The following is an 18112-nucleotide window of genomic DNA, read 5'->3' on the forward strand; positions in this document are numbered from 1 at the left end:
TGATACTATGAATAAACTATTTGGTGTTTAATTTTCAAATTTTAACATCATATATAAAATGAATAGATCTATCAGACAACAGCAATAGATTATTATTTTTTCAATTATTTGATGTTGATATTATTCTTGAAAGTCAAGGTTTCGTTTTCTTTTTAAGAAAAAGTATCAAAAATATTTTTTTATTTTCATAATGTGCTGTGATAGAAATAAAATCATTCCAGCATAACAATATAAATTCGTCTGGCAACAACAGGGACTTTTTCCAGTTTCCTGACTCAAAAAATGGGGTGAGTAAAATTTATTATGAATATGCACATAATATTATTTAAATGGCATAGCACTTTTCGCATATCCGTCCACAGGGATGTTAGCACTCAAAGGGTTAATAGGAGGTTCAGTATAGGGACCATCTTCTGCATGCCCTTCTCCATGAAACCACAGTCATGAAGTTTCTTATCTTGGATCATCTTTATTACACCCATTTTTGTCCCTTCAATAAACTTTGTTAGGCCTCAGAACCACACATTTCTATTGTGCTTTAACTTGCTCAGCCATCTAGGACACTCAGCTGATAGCCATGCTAGATGGAAGTTGGAAACAGCCTGTGAAGAAAGGAGCATGAGTAGGCATGGGAAAGCTAGTTCCTGCAATTCAGCTGAGAAATCTCACACATTTCTTTGTGTCTTGAAAGTCATGGTGGTTGCTCTTTTATGTCTTCAGAGGACCAGATATAAACCTTAATGTCAAGCACGAAGCCATAGATGATGATGATGATAAAACAAAGTGTTGGACTAATGGTACTGATGCTGAGAAATCGAAAACTAAACAACAATTAGTTGGAGAATCATTGTTGAGTCACATACTTAAAGAGGTAATATTTTAAATATTGTAGTAATGAGAAGTGTAGCAAATGTAAAGATCTACTGTAGTTTGGTACACACATCTTATTAAAGATACAACAATTTGCTGATCGTACACTAGGCAGAAACTGCAGGTTAGGTATCCATTATTTTGCTACCAAATAAAACATGATTTTAAGTGATTCATGGTTACTAGTAGTATGCTTTATAGATGATTGCAAGGCATTTTTTTGAGTGATTGATGTTTTCTAACATTCCTTTAGTTAATTTATTCCAGCCGTCTTACACTGCATACACTCATCCATGATGAGTGGATGAGTGTATGCACTGTAAGACGGCTGGAATAAATCATGGACATAAATCAGTGCAACAGGACACTAAAATATAACATTCCTTTAGTTACTTTATTTTCTGATGTAATTGGTCTTCTTCCTCTCCTTGTTTTTTTTTTTCAGTTATATCTCACTCTATGTTGTCTCTTCCTTTGCCCTTCTATGTATATCCCCTTTTTATTTTATTCCATTGTAAAAAGTAACGGTATCCCTCTAACAGGCCATGGAGACCCATAGGGTTGTGAGATGTTGAGGTTTCCACATTATCTAGACAGTCGGCTCATAGATGGCAGCAAGGTTGTCAGCCTTATGTCCCTGCCACCCTTTACCCCCAAGCATATTTCAATAATATTCCTGGTACTCATTTCTGTTAGAGGCTGAGGGCCATAGTGTGGCTGGAAGGATTAGTCAGTTGAAAAAAATCCAGTGATCTCATCGGGATACACTCGTTTATTCCATTATGCTTAAGTCATTTTGCCTCTCTTTCTGTCCATGTTTGTCACTTCTCTTCTTTCAAACAGTTCCTCTCTTTTTGCTGTCATTAATCTCATTCTTCCCCTATTCTCTGGCTGTCTTTATATTTTGTTTTTAATATGTACTTATTTCCATCTCTGCCTTTTTATTGGTGCCATTTTCTCATTCTCTTTTTCTGAGTTTACTTCTTATCTTATATTTTAGTCTTTTCTCATGCCCCACTGGAAATATAAAAGGCAGAAACTACATCACATTTTCTGTTCCTGTGTTGTAGCATCTGATTATAATACTTATAGAGGCTTTGAATATTTGTCATTCTTGTTTATTTTATAAATGTTTTTGTTACAATACTATTTTTAACCAAACTAGACAGGTGGTGTCATCTGTAGTTTTGCTGATGCTGTACCACAGTTAATGCACTTCCTAAAGAAGAATGTTCATCCTACACCATGGAATGTTGTGATGGACATTGGACCAGACATCAGAATAGCTGTGTCAGGTTATCGAAAGGTTCGTCTTCATGGAGTTTGATCTACTTGTTCTTTCTTATGCTTTGCTGTTTTCAAGCCCTAGACTCTGCTCTGCTTTGGTCCATTTCTGTTGAATGAATATAAACCTGTGTGCAAACAGATAACTCCGGCTACGTTATCTTCTTGGAAAACTACATCCGCTGTAGAGGAAGGAGCCCGAGTTGAGTCTGAAACATCATACATCAGACAAGATGAAAATCAGACAGTTATTGACAAGGAAGATGTCATAGAAGGATTCAGCTTTGGTTCCACCCTGGTGCCCTTCTCAGGTATTTTTGGAATTCATGTTACACAAGGATTTTGAATCACCATGTGCTACATGCCTTGCCCATCTCATCTTTGAGTTAATCGGGAAGTAGAGGTGACAGTTGTGCAAGAAGTGTTTGTTAAATGAAAATCCAACAGCTGATGTTGGATGGAAACATATGTCATGAATTTTAAAATAGAATGATGGGCCAGTAATTGTTGAACACCCTGCAGTTCAAGAGGGCCACCTGTCTTCCATAACACTCCGGTAACTGAACGCAGAAGTTCTGTACCACTGGTATGCAAAGTCCACTATTGAACACAATCCTGAGCTAGTTTCCTCCACATCTCATCACAACCAATTTCCCCAAGTTCCATCTTAATGTTTGCCTGACACCTTCTTGGTTTTCCAAATAGCTATTATTCAATAAATTTCCTTAACTAGAGTTCTGTACTTATATTTCTTGGCTCCTTCAACCAAGTATTTCTTAAGCTTCTAGATTTTACCAACAGTATTGGGAGACTGCAGAAAATATGAAGTTCTCTGTTGTGTAACATCCAAAATTGCCACCTTCATCTCTCTCCAAATATTTTCTTGAGCACAGTGTATAAGTACATGTAGATTATGTCCTTCCCTTAGAGTAAGAGACCATGTTTCACAGTGATACAAAAGAAATGGCAATTGTTTGCCAAATTTTTAGTGTTTGACAGTTTTTTAACTAAATATAACAAGCTTTATTCATAATATCTTCTCCAAATTTTAACATTAAATTAAATTTTTTTTTGCTTTTCAGCTGTTGACAAATCCATGATGAGTTACCAGTCTGGAGACAAGTGTCTCAGCATTCTGGGTTTCACTAAGCTGAAAAATGTTCCAAGACATCTGTTTGTGGGAAAGGGTGTCCTGTACATTATGGCTCAGAAGGGAGACAGTGTAAGTATGGAAGCTTCATGGCCATGAAGGTGTGTACACAGCACAGAGATAAAGCTGAATGTGTTCTAGTTGTCAGTACCACATGGAATTGGTCAAACGAAAGGGTCCTTGGTGTCTGTCAAATAAGACAATGTTGTCTTAACTGATATGGATGTGGTACCTCTGTCAGGGATTATCTCCTGACCTTTCATGTTATAGTAATAGTACAATATATATAAATTATGCACTTCAGCTACTCGGGTGTTTGAAAAATTGCCTGTTGGTGTTGAATTTATAGCACTGAATTCTCTCAAGTCATCAGCCATATCAGTGTCAAGTTAAAAATCAATATTTCAGAGGTCTCCTCCACCATCATGGCCAAGGTGACATTGACCCTGATGATAGAGACACAGGAGACCTCTGAAAGGTTGCTTTTGAACTCAACATTGACACGGCTTATTGCTTAACAAGATTTCAGCACATTTATTTACCGTGAAAGTTTCAAATATTACATAATGAAATCTGAAAGTTTATCCCTTTTATCTCCATCATGAACCAGTTAAATCCAGAGCACATTTTGATAACTTATATGTCTAAAACCTGTTTTAATATTTACTTCCATTATCCTGTTACTTGCCAAAATGTGGTCCAATTTTCCATCAAAACACCCATACTTAGAATTTGCTTAAATTGATATGTCTCCCCTTGTAACCATCCCCTTTCTATTTGTATTTATTTGCCTGCTTCGGTAGAACACTTGACTCTTTTCAGGACCATGTCACGGTAATAACTGAGGCAACGGGAAAACTGCACATTTAAAGCTAGTCCACTGATAGAAATCAAAAACACTATTTCTGCTCTCCACAAATTGTTTATTTCAGAAGCAAACATTATAACTTTAGTAGCAAGTACGGAGTAATGTGCCCTTTTTATTATTATCAAAGATTAATCGAACCAAATAAAGACTGATAAATTTAGGTAAACTTGGAGAGTGCAGCCCAATGACGTCTGCCTCTGATGAATTCTAAACGCCAAGTTCTTCCTGCAACTCTATCCTGCGGGAGCGTCGCTTCATCCCCTGTATAGGATTTGAATTGACGGCCTTTCTCCAGACAAGAATAGTTTCCTATTGGCTGATTTTAACTGCCAAATCCATCATACAATCAACACTAGACAATCACATAACGCACTTTGAGAATAAAGAGATCCAAAGATATTGAACCCGGAACCCCACATGTGAAAGTGGCTATTTCTTAGTTTAGGGTCCAATTACACCCTTCCAAAGACACTTTTATCACAGCTACCTATCAGCAAAACAAAACTTACATCTTCGGCAAACTACAGACTTGCCTTTCATGGTGGCCTCGACCCTTTTCGGTCACCCAAGCTACAGGTAACAAAACAAGGCAGTCATAACATGCTAATGGATCGGTCTCCCCAATAAATCAGTCACTCTACTGAAATGGCTAAAGAGGACAATAGCGTCCATTGAAGAGTTGTAAAAGTTTGGACTGTCACACCCTTTCTCTTTTTCTTTATTTCTTTTTTCTCCCTTTTCCCTCTTCTTTTTTCTCTCTTTGTTGTTGTTGTCGTCGTCATCGTTGTTGTTGCTGCTGCTGTTTTTGTAAACTAAGCAACTAAATTTCAGGTAACAATCCAAATATTCAACGCCAGAAACTACTGCTGAACATGGTCCTGCACCCATTCAGTGACCTCCCATTCTTACAGCCTGTTTCCCTATGATCTATCTTACTGTTTCATTTGTCTTCAGCCTGTTGTTTTCCAAGAGGTCCCTATCTTTTTGTATCCATTTGTTTTCTCCCCCATCCTTGCCACATGCACACCCAGTGCAGCAGAACTTAATCTGTGGTAGTTCAAAGGTTGAAAATTCTGACCTACATTCTTAATTCATGTCCATTGTGTGGTGTGATTAAATAGTTGTTGGACTGGTTCCAAGGCGATACTGCTGCTGATTCAGTATCCCTCTGCTAAGGGCAGGTAGAGTAGAGTCTGTAAGTCATTTTTGCATTCATTTTGCAGTTGTAGCTCATGTGACACAGAAGTGACACTTTGTGCAGTGAAATTACTTGATGTGTGTTCTGCAATTTACATTGTATTAAAAAAAATAAAAGATTTAAAAGAACACTGCTGAGGCATCAAATTCTGCTTCTAACTAGACAGAACTACAGAAACCTGTAGACATGATATAGTATATTTAAGCATCCTGTTACATTCCACACTTCTATATGTATAATACAAACTCCGTCGTAAATGCAACACTTTATTCTTGTTTAAATTGAGAATTTAAAATTTTAAACCAATCGATGAGTCAATATTAATGAAGATTTTAAACATAATTGACAAAACCGACAAGGGGATTTCTGGAATATCGAGTGCCGATTGACAACAGAGCAATGAACAATTGTAAATCTGGAGTTTAAATGTTAATATTGAGTGCAGTGTGACAGCTACGTGAAGTAAAATATGCCTGATGATCCCGGTTGTGGCCGAAACATGTAGTGTGAAAGAAGGGGGACAAGAACTACAATAAAGTGTTGCATTTATGACGGAGTTTGTATTATACATATAGAACTGTAGATATGCCTTTGGAGAGGATACAGTAGAACCCAAACATTCAGTTGATTTTCCAAGGTCAAAAGTTAGATATCAGTTTACCTTTAAAGCATAGTGGTAACTATATGTACTATATATTTTGATATTAAGAAACTCTGCATTATGCATATTTAGGGTTTTGTATTATCCCGAGAATGAACAGTGGGTGTTTCCTTTAAGCAGCATTAACTGACTGGTCTTTAATAGAAGTGCAGTGTATAGTCTGTTGATAGGTACTGAGTTCCTAAACATTATTTTCATGACTGTCATGTTTCAAATGATTTAACAATGCTGAACATTCAGGATATCCACTCATGAGCGGAATGAATGAAAGTGTTCCATGAAAACAGTTGCATCACTCTCTGTGTCTTGGCTGATAAGGTGGGAATATCATTTGGGTCATGCCAAAGCGGTTTGACACAAGATCTGAAAATGTGAGATGTTTCTGCAAAATTCTTGCCTCATCTGTTGACTGACAAGCAAAAGTAAACTGGGTCAGAAGACCTGCAGTTCCTATCATTGGTTATCACAATTTTAAACAGGATTTGATGCACATGTGTTGTTCTTTGAAATGTGCTGCTTTTTCATATAACACAAATTGCCGAGGGCACAACACATAACCTCACTTCACAGGGTTTTACTTATGAGTGATACAGTTTATAAATTTGGAATGAACATTAAATGACTCAGCAGCTTCTACTCCACCTCCACCTAGCAGAGGAGTTATGAAATAACTCCAGACAGTACAAAAACTATTTGATCACACCACACATCTTCGTTTGACGTTCACAGTCGGCAGAAGTTGCTCTCTCCTCCCTCATTCACGCCTTGAACGATGAAGGGCTGGTTGCCATAGCGAGAAAAGTATACCGTGTCAACACAGCTGCTGTTCTTGGTGCTCTTTTTCCAAGAGTATCATCTAAATATGAGGTAAGATTTCTGGAAGTTTTCAACGTATAAATGGTGCTAAGCACTGAATATTCTATAGTGTTTGGGCTTGCATTGATTCCATTCTGCAGTGAGAATACCCTGTTGTGGTGGGCTGGTTTGCCAATATTTCAAAGAACTTTCAAGGCAAAGTGACTAAATACCACCCAGGTCCAGCGTGTATGAACCACACCATCACAACATGATGTCATCACTCAAGAATGAAAAGAAAATCAACTTTTAATTTTGTTTCTCGAAAGAATAATGTAGAGTGTAGATTTAAGTTATATGAGTTGCATTTAAAAAATTGGTGTAGCTGTTTGAAAACTTTTTCTACCAAAACTTAACACTTCTGGGGCTTATACCTATAGAATTGTATTTTTCCCTGTGTAAACCTTAGTTCTTTTTGGCTGTCAATCACAGTGTGGAAACCATACATTTGGGTTTGTCTTTTGCAACACTTTGTACTATGAATTTTATTTCTCACTGAATCAGGAGTTGATTTCCCACACCAGCCTTACTCTTTCGAGTTCAGACATTTCCTAAATATTGAAGAATCTCTTCAGGAGACTCAGTATCAATCACTTCAGCAGTTTACCACTGGGAAATCAGAGTTCTTTACATGTTTCCAGAGTTCAGCACTGCAGTGATTAACGTGGACAGTGAGAGAGAGGAGGAGACTGTTGGAAAGTGAACAAAATTTGAGTGCTGTGCTTTCAGTAATGCCCTTCATACAGTGAAATTGAAGTTACATTTGGGATGGACTTCATAGAATAGCAGGGCAGTTCCACTACTCTATTTAGCCTGCTTCCCTGTCCCCTCAGAACCTTATCCGTTCCAACCATATGATCAGCAAGGTGTGACAAGTGAATGATCATGCTTCCATGCATTTAGGCTTCTAAATGAGCATTCAAGGATTCCAGCCTTGGACAGAAGTTACCAGTTATATTGACACATATCTGTAAACAACCAGAGTTATTAGATGGGAAAATTTGCCTAACCCCAGAAATCTCACTAGATCAAGATTTTTTATTATTATAACTTATTTGATCGATGCATTGCCAGGCAACAGCTCTATAAACATGGCCCAACATGCAGCAATAGATGACGCTGTGTTTTCTATGTCATCCAGACCGAGCAGTGGTGAAACAGTGGGGTTATGCAACCGATTTCTAAGCAACAGCTCAGTAAACACACTTACGCGTAAGCAGTGATGTGATCAACAATAGAGATGGTGCTTTCTGTGGGGTCTATGCAGAGTGCTTGTAAGAGAAGTGAATGCAGTGATAATTAGTTCAGGGACAGTTACAAGTCAGTCATAAGCTGGAGGAGTTAGTCCAGAAGAGTTTTTAGTGCCGAGGTTCCAGAGTCATTGAAGACGAAATAGCAAGAAGACTTCATAGTGATATGAAGTGCTAATTTCAGTGTTGGGATCCATTGCTAGGCGATGACTAGTGGAAACTGAGAATCCCAGTGCGTGTGCACCAATGGACCGGAAAGTGTGTAAATCAGCAGTAGCACTCTGTCAATATTAATTAAGAAAACTTGTAACTTAAGTGCTAATAAATCCAATCATTTGAACTAGAACCTGTTATTTTCATCATGCATACAACCCTACACATGACATTATTTTCTTCAGTCCCTCCAAGCAGTTGCTGGGATCATATCTCAAAACAAACCACTATTGCTTCCTTCTATAACCTTCCTAGCTCACCACTTCATCATCCTACCCTTTGATGCTGTATAAGCTTTCCAGCTGACAGAGCTTCATTTAAAAGGAGGAGAACCTGAGAGGAAGAATAACATTTTCCTTCTGTTTCAGTGTCTGGTATTTATAGAACTTCCTTATTCAGAAGACATGAGAGAATTTGTTTTTCCACCAGTCATTTCAGACATCAATAAACCAACAAAGGAGCAGCTGGATTCCGTAGATGCTCTGATAGACAACATGGATCTACGTACTGTCAGGTATTTCTAGAGGAACAGAAAAGCAAGTTCTTTCAGGTATCCCATTCTAGTAACCTGTTTGCCACGTCTTGTTCCCTTCCAACATTAGGCCTAGTGATCTGTAACTGAGGCGCGTGCATGCACACACACACACACACACACACACACACACATATATATATATATAAAGCAGATTTTCCCCCTCTATTTAAATGTTCTTCTAAGTTTCCATGTATATAACTATTTTAAAATTATATTGAAATCCTATCAGAATTCATTGTGTCTGTGGGATTGTTGATTTTCCAATAGACAACCACTCCAAAAAGTTTGCGGCCCTAAAAAGGGCCGTTTGTTGCACTGTGCATGCGCTGGAGAGTTGCAGGCATCAAAGCACGCTTGCTGGAGTTGCGGCAGCTGCGTTAGCTGCCTGGTTGCAGAGCGTGGTCGCTGGAGACTTGCGGCAGGTAGCAAAGCATGGTTGCTGGAGTTGCGGCAGCTGCGTTAGTTGCCTGGGCACAGAGCATGGTTGCTGGCGAGCTGTGGCAGCCCTGTTAGTTGTCTGGTAGCAGTGAAGCACTGATGACTCTGATGACCGATCGCTCTGAACTGAATGCGATCACTGGCTGATTGTGAGCTTTGGGCTCCACCTTTTATACCATGCTTGATGGGCAGAGCGAAACTTGCCGTTGCGATTTTGAGCGCTGATTGAATAGCGCGCTATGCGGTAAAGGTGGGCTGGACAGCGAGAATGTGCGGCAATGTGATATTGACCTAGGAGTGAGTGTTTTCTGTTAGACCGGCAAAACAGTGTGTAAGTGTGTGGGATGTTCCCACATGTCCATTTTGGANTGAGTGTTGTATAAATACGAGCATTGACATTGAATGTGTGGCAATGTGATATTGACCTAGGAGGGAGTGTTGTCTATTAGACCGGTGAAACAGTGTGTAAGTGTGTGGGATGTTCCCACATGTCCATTTTGGAAGAGAACTTTCTATAGATGAAGTTAGTAGGGAGCATTAAGTGTCTGGGAGCAACAACAGCAGATAGAAATAAGGTTCATGGTGAAGAACTCCCTTATAGTATTCAGTTTTGAAATTGTTATTGTCCTATCCTTTTTGTGCAATGTTAAAGATTGAGATATATCAAGATATAAATAAACATTAAATTTGTCAGGTGTTATGCATGGATGTGAAACATGATCTCTTTTCAGTATATCATAAATTGTGGCTAATAGCAGTTTCTGTGTCCATGTATTTTCTTTCACTGACCACCCAGTTTTATTAATGATATAGTTAGAAATGCTTTGTTTCAGGAATGAATATAATGAAATCTCTGAGGCATTTATGTCAAAAAGCATGCTGAATCCTTTCCATCAACATGTGTACCACAGTCTTGCACATAGAGCAATGAATCCAAATGCAGAAATACCACCTGCCAGTGATTATGTGATGAATCTGTTGAAGTCGCCATATGAAACCAAGCCTTCATATAAGTTGGCTGTGGAAGAGATAAAAAAGCAGTTCCAGTTAACTGAAGTCAAACCAAAGATGAATCACAAATCAGCAGCTGAAGTTTTCAAGAAGTAAGAGATTGTATATGTATATACTGATCATAACACTTTGTGTTAGTTGAAATTATGCACAGAAGTGAGGCTCTAAAGTGTACAGTTATATAGTTCCTCCTAGCCTCACTAGAAAGGAAGCAGATGTCATGAACTCTTTCTAAAACGTTTTGTTTGTTTATTTAATTTTTGTCAGAGGTCCAAAAGATGAACCTGAGGAAGGACCATCCAATGTTGATTTAAAAGATGTGACCATGGCATCTCTTGTTGAGGCTACAGTAGTAGAAGTGGGAACGGTGAAACCAGTCCAGGACTTTGAGGACCTTCTAGGGAGGGGAGAAGATTTCAACAAGGGTATGCAGTCACATATTTCAGGGTCTTCATCTTTGCTGCACACCAGATCCAAATAAATTGTAATCCTTTCCATATTACAAATTGGATAACTAGCTCACAAGTATTGGCTACTTCTTTTAATTAATTTGGTGTTTGAAAATATATATTAATAATAATAATACAGTCTTGTCACTTGTTGAGAGTTAAAGCTAACTATAATTTCTTGGCAATGGAAGTTACCTGTACTGTCATAGACTTATATATACAAGAATGGGAATGTATTTCCTAAATTTATCATAGCATGGAAAGCATGTTTTGCATGATAAAGTAAGAAATGGGGTATTAGATATATAGCATGAATTTTAAAGGTAAAGAAATATTGACAGATAATCCTTGCTTTACAAAGATGTGCATTATTAACCTTCATTATGAAGCATATACCCTTGGCTTGGCTTGACTTGACCTGTCATCTGAACAGGAAGTCGCTGATTAAAATCCTTTCTGAACAGATTCAGTTATTCAGTATAGAGGGGGTGGGTTTCCCCATGCACCGCGACTAATAGTCTATTGTATGTCCCCCTTTAATTTCTACTGTTGCCATACCCTACCGATACTGGTGCCCGCTATCTCCCCTTTCTGCCAGTGAGGTTGGCCCTCTACTGGCAGTGGTACCCAATAACTCTCCCCGTTCTGCCAGCGAGGATGGCCCTCTACTGGCATTGGTACCCGATAACTTCCCCATCTACCGGAGGCATTGGAAACTACTTGGGCGGGAAACATTTTGCCTAATTTTGCTCAGAGGTCTCCTAGAGACATGAGGATCTTTTACGTGCTGTAAATCTATGACATGGGACCCACGGCTTAAAGTCCCTCCCAGAGGACTTGTTCCCTGAATTTTTCCACCCTTAAAAATTCCACGACCTCCGCCCGGTTTGAACCCACGTACCTTGAGTCATGAGGTGGGAACGTTACCCCTAGACTACAGAGGCCGCCTTTCTGAACAGATACACCATGTGCAAACAAAAATGACTAAAGAAAAACCACACTGTCCAGTCAGTTTGCCATACTGTCTGCTCTGGTGTGCATCTTACAGAAGATGCCTCATGCCAACATTTTGTACCCTTGAAAGGAAGATAATAAGTTTCCATTGAAATCCAAATTTGATGTTTGAAAGCAATGAATTTGAATACCAAACCAGAAAAAAAAAGACGCTGTAAATGATGGAAGTTTACTATTGATAATTTGATTGAAATTAACTGCAAAATTAACTCTTCCCATGTGATAAAAGTGTAGCAAAATTCTTGAGTCATGTCTGTTTCTTGTTTGAGCAATCACCTCCCCCACCCTACAGTATCAGTCCAGCACAGTAAAAGCACCACTCCTACCATTTAGTATTATGTTGCAGGAGCTAAAATAGCACTTATACACATGAATATCATACTGTGGAATGTATCATGGTACACAGAGGTAGGAAAGTGTTCATGGAATTTATAAAAAGTGATTTGCAAGAGAAAATCTCAAATGCAGAATAAATCAAAGATGACATAGGAAGAAGTAAGAGTGCAATATGAATAACAGTTGGATTCCTTTGAGAGTTTAAAAAATGAAGATAAACAACCATTGGGGAACCAAGTGATGGAAGATATGCAAGTGGATGTTTGGATTACAAAACAGTACCCAAACTTTTTGTTTATTATGTGAATCAGTAGTTGTGTATTCTCTTTACAGTGTGCAGACAAATGCAGAAGGTAATCCTTAATCTAGTAATTCACTCCTTTGGTGTCAACAACTTTGTTAAAGCTGAAACAGCCCTCCGGGTGCTAAGGACTGCCTGTGTCACCAAGGATCCTTCAGTATACAGTGACTGGGTTGTACAGTTCAGGGATAACCTCTTTGAAAGGGGCAGAAAGGTGTTCTGGGACACCATAGTTGAAGGTAAGTATTATTATTTGCAAGGTTTGATAAATTGATAAATGGAAGACAACTTTGGATTATGGTGAGAACCTGCAGTAACTGGAACTTTATAAGGGAGCTGCTCGGGACAAGCAACCTTATGGTAGTGGTTGCAGAGTGATGACTGCGGATGAACCAAGCCACAGGAAAGTGACGTCATGAGCAAAAATTTCAGAAGGAAGGAGTGGTGATGCACCGATTGGCTGTTCGGGATGAAGAACTTTAAGGAAGGAGCAATGTGGCATATTTGAGTGATGCTTTGCCAAGCAACATGATACACACAACAGTAGAAGAAGCTGGCACAGGATGAGTGACATAACAATGCAACAGTAGGTGGCCATCACATGACATGTGTTTCCTGCGTGTCCGTCAGCTTGCGCATGTGCGGTGACGTCACAGAGCAATAGTTGATAGGGGTCGTATGATATGTGTTTCCTGTTGGTCAATGTCAGTCGCTCGGCTATATAAGTGAGGTACAGAGTTCTAAGTTTGTCATAGAGAGAAGAAAAATAATAGTGGCAGAAGCACGCGAGTGAGCGCGTTGGAACTAGTAAGTGACGGAGTTCTGAGTTTGTCATAGAGAGCAGAAATAGTGCGGCAGAAGCACAATTACAATTCATTCATAAGCTAGCAAAATGAATTGGGACTAGGTGTATAGAAGAGTACAGGAGGTCAGCCTGTGGGGATTTAACGTGTGATTTGAAGACTATATGCATGCTACAGTGCAGTGGTATTGGGTCCTGTTTTATGCATCCGTGAAGACTAGTGCAGATAGACTGAAGAGATTAGTGTGGAGTGATTGTAAACTGTGTAAATCAATAAGAATGCAATAATTATTTGTAGTTATGACTTGTAGGTTGTTAATAAATCCAATTACTAATCCAAACCCGTGTCTCAGTCACCCAGACATGTGTCAGTATCTTTGTCTCAGCGTTTATCAAGGAATCATGTTGGAGTCGATAATTCCAGTTCTCAATATATTTGTTAGCACTAATCAGAAAGCAACTTGATGTGTTTAGCCCAGAATTATTTGATTTCATATGCTTAAGATAAAGTAGCAAACCACCATTAAAAGTGAGATGTGACTGAGAACACAGTGTTTTGAGTTGGCAGCCCCTTATACTGATAACATATTCAGCACATGTGACAGCATCGAAGCGCATACAGGTGTCATTGATTGTGAGTTCTTCCATACTGACTGCCTGTTACCTTCACCCATTTTCCCTTCTACCCTGACTGACTGTGACCACCTACCTGCCACAGAAATCAATGGCCTAAGTCCATATTTCATGAGTTAATCAAGCGTTGTGCATTCTTGAGATAAATTGACGTGTATCTATTCTGACCGATAATTTGTAAATTGGGTAACTGGCAGCATGCAAAGCCACAAACTTTATGATCAGTTACTCATATTTTCATATCTAACTGAAAATCTATGGCTAAAAGTTGGAGTTAAAAATATGGTATTTAATTCCCCCAAGAAAATCTTTGTTAAAAATAGGTGTACATAAATTATGAGAACAAGTATGGTATTACAAGTGAACTTTTAAAATAATGAATTTCATGGTTGAAAGCTACCAGCGTTGCTGGATCTTGAACATACAATTTCACTAATTTTTATAAGAAATTTGTAATCACTCCTCTTTTTCTTAACTGTGCTAATATGACATGTATTACATATTGCCAAAAAACACCTACTTTCACATATGTCCCTCTAAAGGGCTAATTGGTCAAATACATGCTGTTTTTTTAACAAGACTGATGCAATTTATCATTTTGCTCAGCCAAGCTTGGTCTCATCTCCTCAGAAGAAAGCGCCAAGAGTTCAGTTACTGATGATGATGCTAGGAAGTTCCTACAGTATGAAGAACCTATAGAACAGGAAGTAGCTGAAGAAGATGTTATGGATGTAGATGATTTGGTATGAAACATTCTTATATATTGTATATATTTTCATGATTTTGAGGGACTCTCGACAGGGATACTTGATTTATTAACCACTTAGATGCTGACAACTTGCGACTACACTTTACAGCTCACTGTCAAACATGCTACGTCCTTTCCAATCCACAGTATCTTCACTAGTAGTTGCCTGGTAATGGCTCTAACAATGGCTATTCCTCTGCTTCCATGCTCAAGTCCTCTCTGAATTGCGGCCCCCTTCCGACTGAACTCATCTTCATTTCATCCTGCTTATAACTCCTTGGCATAGACCACTGTAGAAAACACCACTTCCAACAGTACCTCCATTGTTGCATGTTGATTATTTTCTATGGAGATGCGTTTGTTTTCTATTGTTACCTAGTAATGAGTGTACCCGCTACAATATCAAAATACCTTACACACTTTTTTCCTAAAGTTTTTACATGAGAAGACTGAATTTGCATCATTTCAAGTCTTCAGCATGTGAGTATATAAAGCTACTCCCATGAATATAAGCCTGCCGATACTTTTTGGCCGGTGTCCTTCACTGTCAGCGCATGAGAGCGAGTCTATGCTACGAACTTGCTTCGTCTGCAGAGAGAACATTCGTAGGCTGGCACTGTCAACTGGCAACTGGAACGTGGGAAAAGCACATAGTATCTACTAATAACAGCGATCCTACGCGCTCAACGTCTACCTTCTTACTGAGGCAACTAAGTGTCACTGCGCAAGCCCACCAATCTTAGGCTCGCCGACATGCGTCAGACCACTATGCATCAGAGATCCACCAGCCAAAATCCGCTGTCCCAACTGTACACAGAACAGCAGCAGATGTGGGAACTTCATTTATACAAGCTGTATGGTCATTTCCATATGTCTTTGTCCCTACTTACAAGAGGCATATTGCAGGATTTAAAAGAATGAATTTTGGTCGGTATCCATAGGGGAGTTTTAGTTGGTTGGTCAGGTAAATTGCTGTTGGTCCTTACCAGCACAGTCATTCTTGGTTTCAGGTCCCATCTGGATCCATGACCATGTTTTCATTTTCCAAGACTTTTGCATGTTTTGAAGTTGGGTGTCCTTGATAGTCTGACTACTGACCATATTTTATTGTCATGAGTCCCACAGCAAGAATCAGAACCAAGAATGACTGTGGTGGCAAGGGCAAGCAGCATTTTGCCCCCCTCACCTTGTCCCCCTCCCCCCAGTGACCATGAAGTTCCAGGATAGATGACTCCTGTTTATGCACTTATGAGGGCATGTGAAAATACCCCAGTGTGCCATGAGTGGCTGCAGGATTTAATTTGAATAAAGTTTCCATGTATTTGTCAGCAGCAACAGCTGAGGTACAGACAGTTCCCTGGCTACGAAACTTAGTGTTTGTTATGATAACTTTTAATGCTTGCTTTAAGCTTTGCAAAAGGCCTTGTACAGAGGTAGGGATGTACATCAGCCATGAACGAAGGCAGCAGTTCATACTCAGAGATGACATTAGTGAATTCAGATTAAATGTATAGCCAGAGTAGACTGTTTGAAACACATTAATGTAAGAGGGTTATATTTCCTCTTCCTGTGATGTGACAACACAGTAATCCATAACCCATTCTCAGTTTTTTGTATAGACATCAATAGAATGTGTACCAAAGTTATATTTGCCAGACAAAATTCTACTGCAGGCATTGAATACAGGGTTCAATAAAATTCATGCATCTCACATGTGGATGAACAGATGTGACCTCCCCATTATGCATGTGAGCAAGGAATGTACAAAATTTTTCTGCCACTTCATGCATCTGTATAGTTTTTGGGAACTGCATGAAGAATATAGTTTCTGTACTTGAATATTTTTAGTGTAATGAAATTAATTTGCTAAGATGAGTTTGTTTTTAATTTCCAGTTGAATCAAATGTGAAGCAAGAAGCCAGTCTTTCCACTCTGATGAAGTGCACTTTGAGTGTCCAAGCAACAGTTTGTAATTATACATTTAAATAATATATGCAGTTCAGAATTGTTGAAATATTGTCCATATTTTGTAAAAATAAAATAAAAATATTCTAAATAAAATTAATTAATGAATGTTCATACATTACATGTCTTGCATACATACATACATGTGATTTACTTTGTAACAGGAAGAGTCAAAAGGGTTCTGGTGATGGTGTGTAACACAGAATTACTGGGTTTTTGGACTTTATCGATTGTCTGGTATTCTAGAAAACACAACATTTTGGAAATTGGATCTGTTTCCATCCTCAGGTGAGGGGGGGCAAGACACTTCTCAGTTGGTCCCCTTAGAAAGAGCTAATATCAGTCATTGGACCACCCGTGTCAGATTCACACAGCTATTTAATCGCCTGAGACCAGGCTAATTCGGCAGGAGGTAGCAAGAAAATATGCAATAAAAATTGTGATAGAGGACGCACGTCATGGAACTAGAATAGAAGAGGAGGTAGAAATTTATGCTACAAACCTAGCCGATGAAACAAAGTGCATGGGCACCAATGCAAAGAAATAGAAAAATGGGTTTCTGTAAAGTTTTAGTCTCGAGTGTTGAGGTAGCTACAATAAATTGACCCTCCACAAAGCACCCATGAGGAGCATAATGCCTTATGCTTGCCCTGCCTAGGAATTTGCAGCAGACAACCATCTACTGAAATTACAATGCGTGCAAAACAAAGTTCTCCATACCATTGGAAATTTTCCAAGGTGCACAACAATTCATGATTTGCACATGGCTTTCAAACTTCCATACATATATGATTATATAACAAAATTATGCAGGAAGAAGTCTTAACAAAATCATGAAAATGCAAATGTTTGCAACCTTGGCTAATGCCAAGCTCAAGAAAACGTGGATCTATACATCAACCCCTCACCAGGCCTTCATGGCATAGTGCTTAATTAGTTAAGCACAGTAGCACCTGAACCTTAATATACCCTCATTGTAATCCTGAAATTCCTACTGGTTTCACATCTTACACTCTTCAGGATATCCCCATTTATTTCTCTTGGATCCTGTAACCACAGCAATTTGGCTTGTTTCCTTTGAGCTAATAATTTTTAGCACCCTTCATCAAATCATGATAACATAGAATCTCTTTGGCTGAAATTTTGATATTCCCTCCAATAGTTTCCCAAGCTCTCTTAATGCCCCCCTCAGTGTCTTAAGTTTTCCAAAGCTATGAATTTATTTGAGATTTCAACATGATACTGCTCTTTACTCTTTATCTTGTTTAATTTCTTAAGATTGAACCTCTCCATATGAAATCTGTGCATTATTTGTCTACTCATTGCCAGCCTCTCCCTAACTTAGCCACTACCAGACAGTGGTCAATATCACAGTCTGCTTCCCTGAACAGACAGGCATCAAGTACACTTGAATACCATCTATCTATCAAAATCTGATCAAATGGTTGTGAGTCTTTCCACTAGGAGATGTCCAACTACGATTATGAATTTATGAATGTTATGATATGGAAACATTGTACTTTTGAAAATC

General features: G+C 38.8%; 1 protein-coding gene across 1 annotated transcript in view; it reads left to right on the forward strand.

Annotated features, from left to right (window-relative positions):
- The window catches only part of LOC111870539 (X-ray repair cross-complementing protein 5), a 24332-nt gene extending 7630 nt beyond the window's left edge, over positions 1–16702 (forward strand). The window contains exons 5-15 of the mRNA XM_023862905.2: positions 721–871; positions 2036–2176; positions 2297–2465; positions 3237–3376; positions 6761–6898; positions 8718–8863; positions 10156–10425; positions 10601–10758; positions 12466–12672; positions 14475–14611; positions 16511–16702. Coding sequence (XP_023718673.1) covers positions 721–871; positions 2036–2176; positions 2297–2465; positions 3237–3376; positions 6761–6898; positions 8718–8863; positions 10156–10425; positions 10601–10758; positions 12466–12672; positions 14475–14611; positions 16511–16525 — 1672 coding nt within the window. The 3' untranslated portion in view covers positions 16526–16702. The remainder of the gene's footprint in view (positions 1–720; positions 872–2035; positions 2177–2296; positions 2466–3236; positions 3377–6760; positions 6899–8717; positions 8864–10155; positions 10426–10600; positions 10759–12465; positions 12673–14474; positions 14612–16510) is intronic.
- Positions 16703–18112: the final 1410 nt, after the last annotated feature.

The sequence above is a fragment of the Cryptotermes secundus genome, unplaced genomic scaffold, assembly GCF_002891405.2.
Source record: "Cryptotermes secundus unplaced genomic scaffold, Csec_1.0 scaffold117, whole genome shotgun sequence".
Lineage (NCBI taxonomy): Eukaryota > Metazoa > Arthropoda > Insecta > Blattodea > Kalotermitidae > Cryptotermes > Cryptotermes secundus.